This window comes from Engraulis encrasicolus, chromosome 22 (assembly GCF_034702125.1).
Source record: "Engraulis encrasicolus isolate BLACKSEA-1 chromosome 22, IST_EnEncr_1.0, whole genome shotgun sequence".
Lineage (NCBI taxonomy): Eukaryota > Metazoa > Chordata > Actinopteri > Clupeiformes > Engraulidae > Engraulis > Engraulis encrasicolus.
The window spans coordinates 18,009,134-18,029,120 of NC_085878.1; the positions used below are offsets into that span (position 1 = coordinate 18,009,134).

Here is a 19,987-nt window from a genome sequence, read left to right on the forward strand (position 1 = left end):
ACCGTCAAGCAAAGCTGCAATTGCATCAAGTGCAGAGTGTGATTGTTGCAAATTAAGGATTAAAAAAAATCTTTCAGCTATCCGCTCTGTTTAAATTCCTAGAACTGTTAAGTTAAAATATCACAATTTTTGACATTGATCTTAAAACATGTACCAGTATTTATAATGAAACAGAAGGGTTGTTTTTGTAGTCAAATGATGTAAAAACAGAACTTTTATATGAATATCCTGGATTTGAGTCATTGTTTACTTAACTATTGTCTTGAAAATGTAACGAAGTAAATATGTTAACACAAAAACACACATTAAGCATATAGTGATTGGACGGTGGCTGGCTAAGCTTTGGACTTCATTTTTGGAATTCATTATTTGTTGCAATTCATTTCACAAATGGGTGAGATTTGTGAATGGGTTTTATGGGGATGAACTAATCTTTTCGTCTGAGCATGGTCTGACCATTTCGATTGGCTCTTAAAGGGAATGAACCGCCCATGTCTTAATTTAATTGGTGAGCGAGTATCCCGTGCGTTTTTTCACTATCCAATCGGGTTGCGTTTCGTCATAGCCTCTGTGTTCCTCTGACGTTCCGCGCATGGAGTGACCAAGTGCATTGCATACAAGAAGGAATGTTATCTCAGTGTTTTGGAAGACAGCCTTACTAGTTTATTTCTTATATTTTCTGCCAACATGCCCGAAGACAGTAGCCATGTACCTTCCATGGTTACTTGCACTGCACCAGTGAACATCGCCGTAATTAAGTATTGTAAGTATGTTTGCTTGTTATTCCACCGTTAGCTTGCTGCTATCAACTTCCAGGATGTACCCCTGTGGATTTGTACATTGTAAACTAACAGAGTTCACATCTATGTATAATATATATACCGTATATGTGCTTTGTATGACGAAATTAATTTTAAAGTACCATGTTGGGCCAAAACCCAATGACATTTATGTCAACAGCAAGCTACGCTTGTACACTGCTCTACCCTGAAGAATAGATGTGCTTTTCCCATGCCATGATATAAATGGAAATATTATTTTACATGCTCTATTATTATACCAGGGGGGAAGAGGGACAAGGATCTTATTCTACCTGTGAATTCTTCACTCAGTGTCACTCTACATCAAGACCAAGTAAGTGATTGTTCAATATGGTATGCATTACATTGTTGCACTTTAAATTAAAAAGATATTGTGGTGATTTACAATCGAGTTTTTGTTTTCTAGCTCAAAACTACAACTACTGTTGCATGCTGTAGAGACTTCACAGAGGACCGCATTTGGCTAAACGGCAAAGAGGAAGACATCAACCAGCCCAGACTCCAGTCATGCCTCAGGGAAAGTAAGTCACCTGCTGTCACTGTATAATTCAACTTCAATTTCTACCTATTTCCTCCATTGACATAATGGACTAGATACAAGAATCAAGCCTTTCTTTGATTTTCTTTATCAGTACGAAGACTGGCCAGGAAGAGGCGAAGTGACAAGGATTCTGCCATGGATGTGTCTGGGTTGTCCTACAAAGTTCACATCTGCTCCAACAATAACTTTCCAACAGCGGCAGGGCTGGCCTCCTCTGCGGCAGGCTATGCCTGTCTGGGTAAGCCAAAAGATGCTAAGCTCCACATTTCACAGTTTTATATTTCCAATGTAATGCAGAAATCATTATTGCCATTATCACAAACACTTGTTTGCATTTGCATTCTGTTTTTCAGTTTACACACTGGCAAAGTTGTTTGGAGTAGAGGGGGAGTTGTCCTGCGTGGCGAGGCAGGGTTCAGGCAGTGCCTGCCGGAGCATGTATGGGGGCTTTGTCCAGTGGAAGATGGGAGAGAGGGGCGATGGCAAAGACAGTCTAGCGGAGCAGGTGGAGCCCGAGACCCACTGGCCGGAACTCAGAGTGCTGGTCCTGGTGGTAAGTTCTATTCCATTCCATTCTATTCCATTACACTTAGCACACTTTTATCCCAAAGTGATTTATCGTTATTTAGGTTCAGGGTAATTAAGTAATGCCATGGTGAACTACATTGTGCTAACATTTCAATAACTTTAAACATGTATGCCATTCTTGATTTTGTTTAGGTGAGTGCAGATAAGAAGGCTGTGGGGAGCACTTCAGGAATGCAGACAAGTGTGGAGACCAGCGGACTTTTAAAGGTACACTGCACAGGTGCACTTTGTTGCTGTCCTCTTGGACCAGATTGAATGATGTTGACATGTTAAACGTAGACAAATAAACAAATAGAATGCCTTATGTTGTCACTGTACACATGTACAATTTACGCTACTCGTAGATTGAAAGCAACTCGCATTGACATATAAATTGGAAACATGTGTTGACATTGACCTTTAAATGGGATTTATACAACAACACAATACATGTGATGTTCCTCTCACCTCTATGTCTGTCCTCCAGTATCGTGCAGACAGTGTCGTCCCGAGTAGAATGGAGGAGATGATCAGTGCCATCAGGGAGAGGGACTTTACTGCCTTCGCTGAGCTGACCATGAAGGATAGTAACCAGTTCCACGCTACCTGCCTGGACACTTACCCGCCCATCTTCTACCTCAATGACGTCTCTCGCAGAGTCATCAACCTCGTCCACTGCTACAACCGCCACTACGGGGAAACAAGGGTTAGTGCTGAATTGAATGCAGTGAATTCCAACTGACCTCACAACATTATGTCTTTGTTTAATTCTTGCCACTGCTTACATTTGTTAACTACACAGCATATTGGAGATATAAATGGCATAGTTGTCTGGACGATTGCAGTCATTTATTTGAGAGATTTGCATGAACAGGTGAAGTCCACTAATTACATGCTTCCCTTAACCACTTAACCTGGCTCTCGCCAGATTCACATGTTTCTGCTCAACTTTGCGAGCTATATTTCAAGTAATCAGGATTGCTGGATTTTCAGACGTGACATAGTCAAAGTTTAAAAGTAGTGAATAGGGGGGGGGACACTCACTCGCATGGACTCACCTCGGTTTGACATCGATTCTGCAATTCAACATATAATCTGTGAGTGAGTAAAATAGCATAATTAAAATCGTTGACAAATTGGTTCTCCAAGCATACTGAGCCATAGTACCAGATGAATGTTTGTTGAGAGGCCCTGCCGTGGCCAACCGGTAGGGCACTCGTCTGTCATGCAGCTGACCCAGGTTCGATTCCCGGCCCGGGTTCTTTACCGACCCCTCCCCGTCTCTCTCCCAATTTGCGTCCTGTCCACCTCTCACACTGTCCTATCTAATAATCTGGTAAGAGCCAGATCAGACCACTGTACCTGCCACACCAGAAATGGCAGTATCTACCCTGTATTTCCAGTTTCTGTTCTAAAAATGTATACCTTTCAAACTATGCCTACGTCTTGACCATTGTAACTAAATATTTTTGAAGTAAAGTTCATGGTAGTTATAACATCATTCAATTGCTCATAAACCACAACACTAAGGGAACTGAATGAGCTTCTTTGTAACGCTTAAAACAATTTGTCAAACATCGTTAATCCCACTACCCTGCACAATCCAATATTTCTGTGGGGCATAATAAATACTTATCTGTTTTTATACAGCCACTCCTGAGGACTACCGCCATGCAAGAACTCTCTTGTCTCTGTGTTAAAGTCTTGCAGAAACACATTTATACACTCTGAATTGGGAATGTTGATGTGGATCACGTTTTACTTTTATTGAGCTGATAGTAACGTCATTGAGGCCCTACCAGTTATATCATGTGGTAATGCTTGTGTTTAGTTGGAAGTTTTTGAGAAGCTGCATTTGAGCAGATATTTTTAATGTTATTGAAAATATTCAGTATGTAAAGAATAATGTCAGACAAGTTGCATAGTAGAAATGGCAAGTGTGTCAAAGCTTTTCAGATGAAAATGAGGATGTGAAACCAAAGTGGGTATTTTTTCTGGGCTTCATATACAATGCAGCAGGAACAGAAAGTACAGCCTGTATGTGAAGATTACCCAAATTGTTCACAAATGAAGGGGATTAGTTGACTGTAATTTTGCAGGTGCCAATGCAGATTAATATACACAGTATTGATGTATACAGAGTGTATCTGTCATTGTTTTTCTGTTAGGGAAAAACTAATTCTGCAAGAGCTATAGAGCATTAGAAAATAATAATTTCTATTTCTTACGTTACTCCACTAGGTGGCATACACATTCGATGCTGGCCCCAATGCTGTCATCTACACATTGCAAGATCATGTCTCAGAATTTGTTCAAGTGGTTCGTCACTTCTTCCCAACAGACTCTAATGGAGGACAGTAAGTATATTACCCCTATACTGTATCTGTTGCTATGGTCAGTAAATGAAAGACACATTTTTGTACAAATTTCATTGTACATATTTTCCCAAAGCACTTTTTTATCATAATACCTTTTCTGTAATTGGATAACTACCCTTTCTCAGTGGGGAGTATTCCAAGAAATGTTACCTAGCCTGTGTTAACTAGCCTTCTAAACTAGATGAACCTGCCTAGCAGCCAAAAATGTATTTTGCCTGGCAAGTTGGTCCAGCCTCAATCATTGTGAAATCACTACAACATGCGCTAGCCGTAGCCTACCAATGACAAAGCAGTTTTTGTTTCTACCCCTCTTTGAATAATTTGGGGTGGACTTCGCCAGGATGGTGGAGACTGCAGAATCGCTACAGCTAACAAAAACAATCGTTTGATTGGCTGTAGTGTTTGCCAAGGCAGTGTAGGGGCAATATGAACCATAATGACAACAGTTTGGTCCCCTTCACAGCCTTCTGCATTCTTGATACGAGCAAGCCCAAAGTAAAGTTTTCACATTTAGTCTGGCTCGTCAGACAATGGGTTAACATGTTTTCCTCTGAATAGTGCATTTATCAGTAACTATAAATAAGGTGGTGCTATAAGTGGTATACGTGTGTTGTCTGTAGGTTTCTCAAAGGGCTGCCAGTGTCTTCCACCACAATCTCAGATGACCTGAAGAACACCATAGGGATGGAACCCTTACCCAAAGGGATCAGCTACATCATCAGCACCAAGGTACAGTGAATTAGTGTACAGGCCTAGGGCAACCCCAAAGGCCAAGCCCATAGAATAAAAGTACTCAAAGGCCTCTTCCCATTCACTCTTTGCTGACAAAATGCGACATCATGAAAGCATTGCTGTCACTATTGCTATCACCAAGAGTTTTAAGTAACTGATTGGTTATTAGCATTTTTGTATGAGCCATAATGTTATAACAGAGACTCTGCATAAAGAGGTTATTAACTGGTAATTTTGTAAAACGACAGTATTGATCAACAAGGCTCAGTAATTTGTAAGAGATGATGTAACAAAGAGGGATCTTGAGTACCACTTTCTGACATGTGATTAACATATTTTGCAATGTGTAACCTAGGCTGGACCTGGACCGCGTGTTGAGGAAGACTCGAGCCACCATTTGCTGGGCTCTGATGGACTGCCCAAGAAGACTGTCTGAAGCTAGCAAACCAACAAGCTGACACATAATGACTCAGGACAACTAAAGGGCAACCTTGACCTGGGAACATTATCAAATGTTGTGGCTTTGACACAGAGCTATTGAAATACATCTAGTGTGTAAAATCAAGTATTCTTATGGACACCTCCAAGAGGTGTGTGTTAAACAGGTGTTCATCAGGTGTTTTTGTAGTCATTTTAAATGTTGTAAGCTTGTGCATAGTTGACATCCCATTTTAATTGTAATCTGGACAATCTGATGATGCCATGTATTTGCTTTTGTTTTGAATTGTTTACAAATAATTGTACAATTATAGTTATACACATTATAGTTATACACATTATAGTTATACACTAAGACAGAATAGATACTTGGGATAACGTAATGGTTGGTGAGATAGTAAGGTATATTTTGTATCGTATCATCTTCCCCCTCCACAAAAGGTGTATTTATAAAGCCATTCAATTTGTAAATGAAAATTCCAATACCATGATGTAAATGCTGCTGAAACACATGAATAATAATCACCTCTTTAACATTGTTTATAAAATGGAGGGTTGTTCTGGCTATCAGAAGGAAATCAATAAGTTAATGGTTTCTGTTTGGTGACATGAATTGGTAGGCCTACTGTATCAAATGAATTACGCCTAATTCTTGCAGAACATGCCAGAAATAGACAACATACTGCCATATTGGTTAATACTGTTATTTAATATGCAAAGCTTTGACGAGATCAGTTCACTACTTGTCATTTCACTTTGTATTTTATTAGGGCCACATTTTTGTCTCAAAATATGTGTCTGGTGTATTTTGTTATAAAGGAGCTTATATCAGTTACAGTCTAATGATTGTGTGATTTGTGGTAAAGCAGATAAAATCATACTAACAATTTTGTGATACAGACCACTTAATGCTGTCAATAGAGATAACATGGTAGTTTGTCGGTAGGCTATCGTCTCCACACACACATACAATCTAATTCTAATGGCTTGTTAAACACAGTACATTTTATTGATGGTTTATTAATAGTGATGTGTGGTATTTAGTCCTTGATCTGGCGAAATGTCCCAAAATATCTGCCAATATAAGCCTACGCTTGGTATCATCAGCTGGTGAATATTGGGCTGGGCTCAATCTATTTTCTGTGAGCCAGCTTTGACAAAAAAGGAAGGAAGTGACGAAACCTGAGGGTTTGGTTTACAAACATTGTTACTCCCACCTTTTGTTGCGGCTTCTTAAACTCAGACAGACACAATGGTTTTAAAAGTGACAAGTGCGACCGGAGTGCAACAACTGTAGCCTCTTTTGGATTGACATTCTAATCGCCGTAAACATGGGGAAGATTGAATGGGCAATGTGGGCAAACGAGCAAGCCCTGGCGGCTGGACTCAGTAAGTTGGGGGAAAGTTTTCTCAATCTTTATCTGTAACTTTTTGGCTCGCTCGGGTAAATAGAATAAATATAGGCCAGGTGTATTTGTAACAATTTCAACTATTCCAATCCATACATTGGTATATGGCTTGACTGAATTGAACTGCACCCTAAATAACAACGGATAGGCTACCAGCCATGTAATACGAAACTTTTTGTTCTTTGTTTAATTACATTTTCTTTGTTTAAAGAAAAACCGGGTGCTGTACCACACAAAGACAAACATCTTTCACATTTCCAGTAATTAACGCGCAAAAACTTAAACCAAATTTACTTCCCTGTTCCAGTTTACCTCACTGGAGGAATCGTGGGGGTGGCTGGTCAGTTCAGAGGCTGGGAGTTCGCTGCCTTTGGAGTGTATCCTTGACTGTAGCCTACTGCAAATGTTTTGTTTTTGTACCTTCACCTTGCATATTTTTGTGATGTTTATGCTATCTTTTTAAATTATTATGATATACACACACACACATTGACATTTGCCCAACCTTGGGAAAGTTTGGCCTCCTCTGTTATGGTATTAGCCTAGGTCTAATGATATAGAGAGAATGTCATCAAACGTGTTCCCTTGACAAGAAAAACAGGGCTGCAGGAGCTTTTGTGTGTCTTTTGGAATACCCCCGGAGTAAAAGACGCAAAGGTACCAGTGTGGCAAGAACGTGAGTCAGAACTTTCCCCCTCTCTCTATGGGTTGGCCCTTTTCAATGACCAATGATAATGTAAAGGCCATACTCCATGCACATATTGAATACATTTGTTGACGAGTGCCATCGTGTGTGTGTTTTTCCCTAGGGGACAATATTGTTTCACAGTGGTTGTGAAAGCCTTTGGGCCATTGACAAGGAACTATTATGTCAGGGCATTTCTCCATGCTGCGTAAGTACTTACACCATTGTTTTAAAAGTTAGTCAAACAACATTCTTCTCATACACTCCCACCTTTGTCTTGTGCTAGGATTTCATGGTGATTCTTTTAACTTCCTCAAACACATAATGGAAGTCCTGGTAGCCATAGTTTCCTAGCAACTCCATGTGACTTTTAATACATTTATCAACAACACTCTCAATTGTGTGTGTGTGTGTGTGTGTGTGTGTGTGTGTGTGTGTGTGTGTGTGTGTGTGTGTGTGTGTGTGTGTGTGTGTGTGTGTGTGTGTGTGTGTGTGTTCTCTGCAGGCTCTGTGTTCCTGGAGGCTTCATGTTGGCCACAGTTCTGGGGTGTGTCTGCCTGGCAATGTCAAGTCTGATTTACTTATCAGTAAGTGTGAACTGTATATTATTGGTATTCTTCGAAGTGTCCTTTACCCATTTCCCTGAAGACTGTAATAGATATTAGTTAAAGCCTTATCTGGTGTAAGTCATCAGTGCAATCTCAGGTGGAGCTGGCCATGAGAGACTTAAAAGGAAGTGAAACGCACAGATGAGGGTTCTTGTGCACAGTGTTTCCGCATGGGGAAATCACTGATTTACAGCAGATAAACCACGTTGGTCATGGTTAAAGTGTTACAGTGACCTTTATTGTAAGTTTGATTTGGTGTTTGTCTATGTCCTTTGTGTACTCCTTTGTCAGGTAATTATAACACCTGCTTTATAACATATACATTATGACTGCAGTGTTTTGAGAAATGAGAAGAGTATGCTTATAAAATTGACTTTGTTAGTATAGGGCTGCTTTGCACATTGTGATTTTTGAAAATGTGTAAATATATTTACACGTTTGTATGTATACACGTTGTATACACATTATATTTATACATATATATTTTTACACTTAAGTAGTACTATATATATATCATATCACTGGGTATTCTCCCCCAGCATTGCATGTTGTTGATCTCTGTAGTCACTTTGGGTAAAAATGTCTGCTAAATGTAATATCACTTTCAAAATGAAACACTTTTGTGTGTTTTTACATGCCCCTGATTGAATGAGTGTTTACATACTCTTATGTAATGAGCGTTTGTTGTATTGTAGGCAGCCATCCACGGGGAACAATGGGAGCCGATTCTGCCCAGGCCTGAGGCCCGTGCACCTGTGGCAGACAGTATCAAGACAGCCCCACAGAACCCTCCTCCCCGCCCACCCCCAGAGCTCCGCAGGAAACGCATGGAGGACCTGGAGGGGGCCGCATACGCCAACCCCATAGCAGTCACTGACGAGTACTAGACATGTATTTATGTCTATGCCACTTGCTGTCTTTCGGTCATCCAAGAGCTTAATGTATTCCTGTTGTTTGATCGATATTTCTGACTAAATGGGCAGGAACACTTGGAAGGCGAACTGTGACTCACATCTGCAGCCAACCTTTAAACTTCTGCTGGAGAGACTTGACGAGGTGGATGCACCTTTAAAAAAAACCTTTTGGTCATACACACTGTATCACTGTTTTCCCAACAGTTTTTTGCTTTCATGGAAAGTAAGCAAACAATAACTATCTCTTTTTAATGGGGGGCTTCGGCAATTATTTTAATTATGAGTGTTCCTCATCCACTGCTAAAAGGTTATTGTGGTGAGTACCTAATGCTCAATATTCTTTGAGTAGAGATTGGTGGAAGCTTGTGGGCACATTCTACATACACAATACACATCACTTGTTTACTTTCACCCATATTCCCTGCTTTACTTGATGACATCAAAGGCATCCGCAGTACTTTGTATTTGTATGCATACAGCATTTGCTCCTAGGAGCTCACAAGATAATATATTTTACATGGTCCAATGTTACTGTTTTAGGTACTGCATTGTATTTACTTGTGTTTTGACAGTGAGGAACTGTGTATTGTTTATGTCTATGTCAAGACTTTTTGAGAAAATAAATGCACCAAGATCTCTGAAAGATCTTCTTTCTGTAACTTTTAGCGTGGGTAAATATTTCTACATTTCAAAATATTTGTAATAGATTTATAACTCAATGGCTGAGGGATTGTGGAAGTGGTGCTTCCTCAAACATGGTGTGTAGACTGTTGTCACATTCTACACTGTTGCAATCTGGGACATTTTTACCTCTTTAACTTAAACATTTTTTTAACATACTATTTAATTAAAAATGACATTTTAGCTCAACAGTCATTGCCTGAAACAAGTAGTTCTTAAAGGTAAACTAATTGTTGATTTCTACAACCGCTTCCATTGTTTGCTTCAGAATAAGTTAACCTCTAATAGGTGGCTGACCTCTCATGTCACACACATTTACTCAATCGCACATACTTGAGACACTACATCCTCAACCATCCTCCTATCATCACTGCATCACCACTATCACCACTATCACCAGTCCCACTAACTGCACGCACACGCACGCACACGCACACAGTCCCAATGACGCAGTTGTCCCCTCATGTGTTCATGCACAGATGTTACATTTTGTTTTGTGCAGTGTGTTCTATAATGTGCCACATGATCACAAACAGATGGCTGACTCAGGCAGAGGCATGCTGGGTCCAGAGAGTAAAACTAAAACCTTGCCACATTTTTGCAACAACCAATTCAATGATCCAGCTGATCCTAATTACCACAACCGTTTACGGCCCTTGAGGCCGTCTTATCCGGCCCTTTAATGTTTTGCAGTTTCACATGAAATATGACATGTTTTGTACAGCACTCTTAGAAATTGCAGTGGCAATACAATCACGTTTATGTTTTCAGGGGACTTAGCGAAGGTGGGGTCTGTTCTATAGTGGCTGCCTTCAATACTGTAGATTGAAAGTGCCGGGGGAAATCCTGGTTTGTGTTCATAGTACAGCTCAAAGGAGGGCTTTGTAAAATTTGAAGTGGTCCTTCAAAGGAAATAGGTTCCTCGTCTCTGCTTTGCATGAACAAAAATGGGGAACGTGTCTATGTTCCCATAGCCCATTGGTCCCACGTCACTAAGACTTTTAACATTCATTTTAGGCCCATTGGTCCCACAGAATATTCCTGCTGCTCCATGTTCCGAGTTTTCTAAGAATTTATTCAAATTTATTTTCGCTTAGTTTACGCTGAAATGTGGGAACATGAAGTTGTGGAACACAGGACCTATAGTTGGGTCATTTATAGAAGTTCCGTGACCGTGGAGAGGAAAGGTTCGTTTCTCACTGGATTTGTCATCTATAAAGGTTAAATAACAAAATGAGCCGGGGTGCCCCTCACAAAAATGTGGGGAAATTTTTGTAGAGCCCTATATTCAAAATGGCTGCTGCCAGCCAAGCGGGAAATTTACTTTTTAATGGTTTTGCCCACAGTGCTGCATAATACATGGTTTTTGAGACTGTTTGGGTCAATTCACAAATGATGTAGATTTATTGATTTGACCTATTTTTGACCTTCAAATTCAAGATGGCTGCCACTTTTGGCTCTTTAAATGTCAATTTTTCAAAATCGTCAGAGAGCCTTAATATTAGGCTCAAATGAAAGGTCTGCTGATACTGAGTTCAGTTATGGACAGTAAAATTACAAGTAGGCTATGCAGAAGTCATCTGAAAGGTAAAAAATATCAAGGGTTGTGGTTGATGAGAATTAAACTGCTGATTAGTCGGGTCATAATGTGAGGTTCCGTGACCATCCTCTGGCAAGGATGTTTTGATGATTGATTTGACCTCTATGGACCCTTTAGAAAATATTTAGCCCCCATGTCCCTCCCAGAAATCCTGGCATTTTTTACTAGAGAGGCAAATTCAAAATGGCGTCCAGCGCCATCTCTAAAAAAAATAACTTTTGATCTGAATGACATAGAATCATGTATGAAGACACTTTTTCATACAAGTCAACCATGAGGATTCCAAATCTGACATCATTTTGATATACAACTTTGGTTTGACCGTGAAATTCAAGATGGCTGCCATCTAGAACAGTCGTTTTCAACCTTTTTAGGCCGTGACCCCCCAAAACAGTCATATTTGGACTCCATTGGTGATGGTCTTTTAAAGTCCTTTTAAGTCCTTACATTGACATCCCACCCCCCAAAAAGGGGATCTCAACCCACAGGTTGAGAACCACTGATCTAGTACATAGAACATTTCATAGGACATTTTCCAAGCATTCTTGCATAAAGAAGCTTGTTGAGGGACTCAAAGCAAGAGCTGCTGAAATGGACAGAAGTGCTCTCAAAAGTAGTGATAAGCCTGATTCAAGACAGTCAACCTTAGCTCCCTGAGCTGCAAGAACACCATGTTGTTGAGGAACGTGTGGCCTTATTCACCTTATTCAACCTCAATGGCATATACAGGAAGATGCAAGGGAGCAAGGTCATACAGAAGATCTCCGTCCAACCTATTGCGATTAAAGAACCCCCATGTTGCTCTAATTGACATGGGCATGATCTGGAGGGATGGCAACTCCATTGGACACGGGACGGCACGTCATACAAGTGGTTGGGCTGTGTCAAAAAAGGTGTCATTCCATCATCCTTGCCCGCCATTCTCATTCTCACCGTGTAATCAATGTCAATGATCCCTGCATCTCTGGTCCAGCATCTCTCTTCCTAATGCTCCCGCCCAGCATGCCACAGCATAGGAAGGAAAGCACACTAGCCATGACAGACTGGTAGAAAATCTGCAGGAGTGCGTTGCAGACATAAATTATCTCAACTTCCTCAGGAAATAGACCCTACTCTGCACTTTCTTTTAGACTGCGTGTGAATTTACTGACCAGTCTAATTTACTTTTCTGATGTACCCTCAGGTATTTGTAGGTGCTGACCGTCTCCACTGTCTCCCCCTCAATAGAGACAGGCAACAGGGGTGGGGTGGACCAACAGAAATCAACCACCATTTCTTTGATTTTGGTGGTGTTCAACTGCAACTGGTTGGTCCCGCACTATCTAACAAAGTTCTGCACCAGGCCCCTGTACTCCCCCTCCTGCCCATCTTTAATACATCTCACAATGGCAGTGTCATCTGAGAAGAGCAGTTTGCGTTCACGAGACAGGTGATCTATGCACACAAGAAGAGTAGCACCATGGCTGAAGCCTCTGCTTCCAAGTGGAAGACCATGAAGAGAGTCTTTTATCCGTCTCCCTTCAGATGCAAACATCTTACGCCAACACGGCCTTCTTGACAGCTACTTGGCGTACCTAGTACGCCACTCCACACTGGCAGGCAAGGATGCTGGAGACACCTTTTGGACATAGTCCAACCAATTGTATGGTGTGGCGTCATGTGTCTGCCAATCTTCTACTGATGGAGTTGCCATCCTCCAGATCATGCCCATGTCAATTAGAGAAACATAGGGTTCTTCAATCACAATATGTTGGAGGGAGATCTTCTGGATGAGCTTGTTCTTCTGCGTCTTCCTCTATATGCCATTGGGGTTGAATAAAGCCACACATTCCTCAACAACACAGTCTTCTAGCAGTTCTGAGAGCTTCACACGTTTGACTGTCTTCAACCAGGTTGATGGCTGCTTTGAGAGAACTTCTTTCCATTTCAGCAGCTCTTGCCTTGAGTTCAAGTTTTCCACTATATCAGTGGCTTTCAACCTGTGGGTCGAGACCCTTTTTTTGGGAGGGGGGGGTGATAACGTAAGGACTCTCAAAGTAAACTACCATTACTGCATCTAAAGCTATCAACAAACAATGCTAAAACATTGGCCAAATTGTCAAATCATATTTAAAAAGCCAAACATTGTGAAAATTGCCTACCTACAAGCACACTACGCCTTATAATGTGAGGTATTGTATGCTTGTATATCAGCTATTTTCTCAATATCTATGTATGAGGAATGGAGCTACACAAATTGGGGGGTCCCCAGTCCAGTTTTGGAGGGTCACGGCCAAAAAAAGGTTGAAAACGACTGTTCTAGATGGCAGCCATCTTGAATTTCATGGTCAAAACAAAGTTGTATTATCAAAATGACGTCAGATTTGGAATCCTCATGGTTGACTTGTATGAAAAAGTGTCTTCATACATGATTTAAGGTCATTCAGATTAAAAGTTATTTCTTAGAGATGGCGCCGGACGCAATTTTGAATTTGCGTCTCTAGCAAAAAATGCCGGGATTTCTGGGAGGGACATGGGGGCTAAATCTTTTCTAAAGGGTCAAATCAATCATCAAAACATCCTTGCCAGAGGATGGTCACGGAACCTCACATCATGACCCGACTTATAAGCAGTTTAATTCTCATCAACCACAAACCTTGATATTTTTACCTATCAGATGACCTCTGCATAGCCTACTTTACTGTCCATAACTGAGCAGACCTTTCATTTGAGCCTAATATCAAAGCTCTCTGACGATTTTGAAAAATTGACATTTAAAGAGCCAAAAGTGGCAGCAATCTTGAATTTGAAGGTCAAAAATAGGTCAAATCAATAAATCTACATCATTCGTGAATTTCTTGACCCAAATAGTCTCAGAAACCATGTATTATGCAGCATTGTGCGCAAAACCATTAAAAAGTAAATTTCCAGCTTGGCTGGCAGCAGCCATTTTAGATATAGGGTTCTACAAAAATTTCCCCACATTTTTGTGAGGGGCACCCCGGCTCATTTTTTTATATAACCTTTATAGATGCCAAATCCAGTGAGAAACAAACCTTTCCTCTCCACGGTCACGGAACTTCTATAAATGACCCAACTTATTTGAATAATTTCTTTAAAACGTGGGAACATGGAGCAGCAATAAGCTGTGGGACCAATGGGCTGTGGGACTGGGAACTGGGAACATAGAGCTGACCCCCAAAAATGACAACACAGTGCCAGAGAGACTTCCCTTCTCTGACTGTTACACAGTCTGTCTACAAATAGAACCCATAAAAGAGTCATATTCAAAGATCCTCACTGTGTTACAGCCCTTGAAAAATGTGTGACTGTACCTTTAAAAGAACAAGAACTTTAGCCCATGTAGTGATGTCATTTCCTCTAAAAGTGGAAGCGTTTCCTCCCAAACATCCAATGAAATCCGTCGTGGTCTTGCTGCTACCAGCTGCTACCATAGCAGACAATTTGCCAAAGCCTCTGAACTTCACCCAGCTGTGTGGACAGTCATTCCCACACAATGTCGTCTCGTGCATTAAGGAGACTCAAAGGCAAACAGAGGGGACAGGAGGAACTAAACATTGAAGATCTGAAACTGAGCGAAGAGCAAGCGGCAGATGTACAAGAGGAGGAGGAGGAGGAGGCGCAGGAGGAAGCTGTGTTACAGCCAGCTAAGAAGAGTAACAACCGGAAAGCTAAGAAAAACAAAGCTCAGAAAAACATTAGCAATATATATGAACTGGCAAGTAATTTATTGCATTCGTGTAAACTAACACAGGGTTAGTTTATCATGGCAACGATCCACCTAGAATAACTGGCGCTGTCCACACAACTTTTTGTTGTGCTAACAACTGCAGCTTGTCTGTGTGGCTGACAGCTAGCTAGGAATCTGATGTCACACGTCAACTGGCTGCCTGGCACGTTATTTTCATCTGATTTTGAGTGTTGTGGTCCGCACACTGCGCACAGTGCCATTAGATAGGCGTTGTTAGGTTTTAGGATAGGACTTGACATGACATTATAGCCTGACAGTATTAGTTGTGATTTTGGAAAACGCCTTTTACGAGGTGGTTGGTGACTTCATCTGACTCATTGCCTGTCTGTCATATTATATGCTATAGATTGGCGATGCTGAAAACGAGGTTGAGAAAGGATTGACGGATGAAGATAGTGGGGTGAAACAAAATGCAGACCCAGACGTCACCAAAGACGATGAAGAAGAAACTGACAGACCGCTCGCTGAAGTAAGTTCGCCTGTGACCATGCCATTCACATCCAACCAAAGATACATTACCTACTTCTATTTCAGTGGAATTATTTGGAAATAATTAGTGTTGACAAGTGGGTTGACATTCTGTAACTACTCATAAATTCTGTGTGACGTTTTCAAGTCATAATAGCCCTACTAGTGTTACAAAGCTAAACAAAAAAAGGACTAAATTACACAATCCAACTCCAAGTCAATATTACTTCTGTGATACCAGCCTATCCAGTTAAGAAGCAATACTTGTGAATGCATTTTAGTTACTGTTGTGGAAATTTATTAAGCAATGGGTAGACATTAGAGGTTGTAACCAAAGACATAAACCCAACACAGCTTATTCTGAAAGGGATCTTTGGGTGCTAACCCAGACTGTATGCAAAAAACATAAAAACATAGCTGTCCAAATCATGGTAGAATTACATGTGCACCTCAACTCTACTGTTTCCACCAAAGCGGTCCATTTGGAGCTCCACAGGGTCAATATACAATGACAGTCACCCAAGCATCCCTTTCAGACAGCTTTCTTTTGTGTCCATAGTTGGATGTGGTTCATCCGTCTTGATGGTATGCAGACATTACCTTTGATACCGTGGCTTGATATCACAAAGACTTGCTGTCTTGGTCAAAGATGCACCAGCAAGATGTGCACCAACAATTTCTCCTTTTTTGAACTCTGATATGTCACACTCTGCTCTTACTGGTGCAATGTGCAATTCATGAAGATTGGCGACCACGGTGGTCCAATTTATCCATAAAACTTGCCACACTAAACTGACATGTGTTTCAGTTTCATTGTCCACCCCCTGTATTTTATGCTTGTGGTTTGAACATTTTGTAAACTAACCTAATGATTGTTTTGTTCTATTGGCAGTCCAACAACAGCGAGGTTACTAAAAAGAAAAAGAAGAAAAAGAAAAAGAAGAAAGGCCCAGCAGCCGATGCTCAGGTAGAGTTGTACCCAAGACTTTGTCTGATGAGCTGATGTTGTAGGACTGTTTTATATTTCCAATATACTGGGCTGTTCAAGGTGTAGAATTGCTTAAAAATACTGCCACACATACAGATAAGACAAGTCCAATGAATAAACCAGTTGGTGATATCCAGCACAATATTTTGGCTTGGTGTTGTAGGTGAGGTAATGAGTGGAGTGAGTACATGACCAGACTTTTCATTTCTCAAGGCGATTTGTACGTGTCTGTTGAGAAGTTCGGCTCACTGATGACTTTGCATGACAGGAGGAGGGAGCAGGAGATGACATCGATGCCATACTGGAGACCATGGAGAAGACCAACGGGCTCTCCCATCAGTCTGATGATGGTGTCATGTTTGACAGCAGGCCGGTGTTGTACGTGGAACACAGGTGAGGGGAACCAGATGCACCTAGATGGTATTCTTAAAAATAGGGTTGGTCACTTACCTGTGTATGTAAATGCTGAGAAAGTTGTAAATCTAGTAATGGGTTAGGCCTGTGGCTTTGTTTTGAATGAACGATGAACCTACAAGTCTCTTCTATTACCATGCTTACAACTCATTCTAGTTAACTTCACATTCTGGGTCACTTCACCACCATTTTGGAATATAACCCTGCAGGCTGTCATCATGCAAAGGCGTATTTATTTCACGCAAGTGCATTCTGTGTTGAGGTGTGACACCTTTACAAGTAGCGTTGTGTTCATCAACGCCGCAGAAAAATACTTTTGTCACGTGACAAGGTTTGCGCAGTTTTCTGGCTGTGTTGACAAATTTCTATTACTATGCCGAATTTCTGTTGCTAAACGCAAAAAGGCTCTGCTTTGCCCTGACCAAAACCATGCCTAACCCTAACCTGTCAGTAAAGGAACATCTCTGCTGCTTTACTTCGCACAGAACAGAAAAACAAGCAAGTGGATGATGAAATTGTGCCCTGATCAAAACTATTCTTAAATCTAACCTGTCACAGGGCGTTGTGGAGCACAAGTTAATATGCAAAGGCGTAATGCACAAACATGATAAATGTGCCATTATGACATGTTGGAGCCCTGAGCCAACTACTAACAAAGCCAGTGAGCCAAAAGCTGAGTAACACCTCTGACTTTAACAGTAAAATATGCACTTGGAGATAAGTGTTATAACCTATGCTGAAATGAAAACCTGTGCGTGTGTGGTTAGTTACCAACAAGTAACTAACTGATCCTCTGTCGCATTCTTTTTCCAGAAATCTCAATCCGGAAACGGAGCTGAAAAGATATTTTGGAGCAAGAGCTGTCCTGGGAGACCAAAGGTTTTTAGTCTTACATTTATAATGTTCACTAATATTCATTCATTGTCAGTCATAACTGGTGTATTTCTAAGATACAAATTCATTGTCCATTTATTGATAATTTACTGTTACAGGTATGATTTGAAATCTCCTTACAGTAGTTCAGTAACTGTCATATTAGATGGTAATCTGTACATTCTGATGTGATAATTGTCTGTGCTTGTATCAGACCCAGACAGAGACAAAGGCAGTACCATCGAAGTACCTGGATGTCTTTCCCTAAAGACACCTGGCCACGTTTCAGCAAACCAGGTGAGCCCTACCTTTTGTAGAAATGGGCACAAACACTCCAGTCACTGTCTGCACAGTGCCTCCCATTTTGCATAGCTGAAAATCACAATTTATGGATTGCATACTTTTGACAATGGCAAGAGCAGATCCTTAGACTTGGCTATAAGGGTAATCGAGTACATGTTAGATAATGGTGTTGGGAGAATGGCTGGACTGTCACCCCATGTTTCAGGATTGGCACCACTAGATATGTTGTAAAATGCACAAGGGCATCCAAAGGAAACAGCTAGCCCGTAAAAGCACTTATATTATACAGACAAACCAAATGAGGATGGCAGGCAGGAGCCCACACATGCAGCATACAGTAAATCGTTTTTTCTTTTAAACTGCACTTACAGAAGTAAGTTTCAAACAAGGCTGTCTTTCCTGTATAATAAACAAATTAATCTATATTTTATGCTTTATTTTTATATTTTCATGTTTTTCAGGAATATGCATGAGTCTTCTGGAGACTAGAAATGGCCTACATTACTTCACCTTTGAGCACAACCGAGACTACCAGCAGATTCAGTTCAAATTTCTGGATGCTGTTGAGTCCATGGAACCCAATAACATTGTGGTAAGAAGGCTCTTCATATTTACCATAGTCACAGTGCGAATTATTTTGAAGAAGTATGGTATTCCCCCCATTTAGAGAAGTTTGTTGCCTTAGTTTGGGTACTATTTTAAGGAAAAAGCACAGAACCAGTGTAATATGATGAGGACATTTAAGTGTAGGCTACTATGTGCCTGTAAATACTGTATTTGACGAAAAGGTTTTCTGTACCGTTAGCAACCAACCTTGCATACTGTAGTCATTTTTTGGTTTATGCATCTACAGCTTAGTACACCTGAATCATATTACTGTATGAATTCCTAAAGCTAGGCTCATGATTAACCCCCTCCTCTCAGGCCCTGCTGCAATTGAACCCGTACCACATCGACTCACTGCTGCAGCTGTCTGATGTCTGTCGTATCCAGGAGGACCAGGAGATGGCACGGGATCTTATTGGTTAGTAATATGGCTTCCCTCTGGCCCATAGATCTTAGTGGTTAGTATGGCTTTCCTCAGGCCCATAGATCTTATTGGTTAGTTAGTATGATATCCCTCAGGCCCATAGATCTTATTGGTTAGTATGGCTTTCCTCAGGCCCATAGATCTTATTGGTTAGTATGGCTTCCCCTTGGCTAAAGTCTACTTATCTTTCCATATGAGGTGGACTTCACATACTTTCCTCGAAAGTCATAATCATGTCCAGGGACATTCAAACTGCTTAGCGTTTCATCAGGGTGGAATGTGCATGTGCGTGTTTTACAAAGCGGATTCCAAAAAAGTTGGGACACTTTTTTGTGGTATTTTGTGAATAAAATCAAAATGCTGCCATTTTCAAAACATTCATTCCATGTGTAAGATGCACAATGTCACAAGGTCGGCATAGCAACTGTTAAATGGAGGCAAAAGTATTGTTTTGGGGGAAATATGTGTTCATTTAATATTCGACCCATGCAACAAATCTCAAAAAAGTTGGGACGTGGCCAAAACATGTTGGTATAGTTAAATAATTCTAAAAATAACACAAGGAGCAATATTTTAAAAGGAACTATATTGACTGCCAACATAAATGCACAAATGAAATACCATCACAGAAAGGCTATGGCACTCAGTAGCGAAGATTTTGAGGCACTAATTACTGATCTATTACACAAAAAGATTGAATTATCAAAATTGCAGGCATATAAGGCCTATTCCCGTAATATGGAGTTCTGTGAAATCATTGCACGGGTTATGATATCATGACATACT

At 40.8% G+C, this 19,987-nt stretch overlaps 3 protein-coding genes across 3 annotated transcripts in view; all 3 read left to right on the top strand.

The window, feature by feature from the left end:
• Positions 1 to 582: 582 nt before the first annotated feature.
• mvda (mevalonate (diphospho) decarboxylase a) lies at positions 583 to 6,314 on the top strand. The gene is made up of 10 exons (XM_063188825.1): positions 583 to 763; positions 1,064 to 1,134; positions 1,228 to 1,342; positions 1,454 to 1,600; positions 1,716 to 1,915; positions 2,083 to 2,157; positions 2,417 to 2,635; positions 4,171 to 4,286; positions 4,928 to 5,036; positions 5,395 to 6,314. Exons 1-10 carry the CDS (start codon positions 688 to 690, stop codon positions 5,473 to 5,475), a joined length of 1,209 nt encoding a protein of 402 aa, XP_063044895.1. The 5' UTR covers positions 583 to 687; the 3' UTR covers positions 5,476 to 6,314.
• Positions 6,315 to 6,565: 251 nt separating this feature from the next.
• On the top strand, positions 6,566 to 9,736 carry LOC134439058 (cytochrome b-245 light chain). The gene is made up of 6 exons (XM_063188878.1): positions 6,566 to 6,866; positions 7,194 to 7,263; positions 7,488 to 7,562; positions 7,696 to 7,779; positions 8,077 to 8,158; positions 8,875 to 9,736. Exons 1-6 carry the CDS (start codon positions 6,809 to 6,811, stop codon positions 9,064 to 9,066), a joined length of 561 nt encoding a protein of 186 aa, XP_063044948.1. The 5' UTR covers positions 6,566 to 6,808; the 3' UTR covers positions 9,067 to 9,736.
• A 5,024-nt stretch (positions 9,737 to 14,760) lies between these two features.
• tcf25 (transcription factor 25 (basic helix-loop-helix)) overlaps positions 14,761 to 19,987 on the top strand; it is a 31,062-nt gene continuing 25,835 nt past the window's right edge. Inside the window, exons 1-8 of the mRNA XM_063188900.1 lie at positions 14,761 to 15,092; positions 15,472 to 15,594; positions 16,486 to 16,560; positions 16,850 to 16,974; positions 17,809 to 17,874; positions 18,083 to 18,165; positions 18,633 to 18,763; positions 19,096 to 19,195. Of these exons, the coding sequence (XP_063044970.1) occupies positions 14,871 to 15,092; positions 15,472 to 15,594; positions 16,486 to 16,560; positions 16,850 to 16,974; positions 17,809 to 17,874; positions 18,083 to 18,165; positions 18,633 to 18,763; positions 19,096 to 19,195 (925 nt within the window). The 5' untranslated portion in view covers positions 14,761 to 14,870. The remainder of the gene's footprint in view (positions 15,093 to 15,471; positions 15,595 to 16,485; positions 16,561 to 16,849; positions 16,975 to 17,808; positions 17,875 to 18,082; positions 18,166 to 18,632; positions 18,764 to 19,095; positions 19,196 to 19,987) is intronic.

Coding starts and splice junctions, on each gene's coding strand:
- LOC134439058 (XM_063188878.1), top strand. CDS start 6,809: ATGGGGAAGATTGAATGGGCAATGTGGGCAAACGAGCAAGCCCTGGCG. Junction 7,780..8,076: donor AGGGCATTTCTCCATGCTGC/GTAAGTACTTAC, acceptor TGTTCTCTGCAG/GCTCTGTGTTCCTGGAGGCT. Junction 8,159..8,874: donor CAAGTCTGATTTACTTATCA/GTAAGTGTGAAC, acceptor GTTGTATTGTAG/GCAGCCATCCACGGGGAACA.
- mvda (XM_063188825.1), top strand. CDS start 688: ATGCCCGAAGACAGTAGCCATGTACCTTCCATGGTTACTTGCACTGCA. Junction 1,135..1,227: donor TCACTCTACATCAAGACCAA/GTAAGTGATTGT, acceptor TTTGTTTTCTAG/CTCAAAACTACAACTACTGT. Junction 5,037..5,394: donor GCTACATCATCAGCACCAAG/GTACAGTGAATT, acceptor TGTGTAACCTAG/GCTGGACCTGGACCGCGTGT.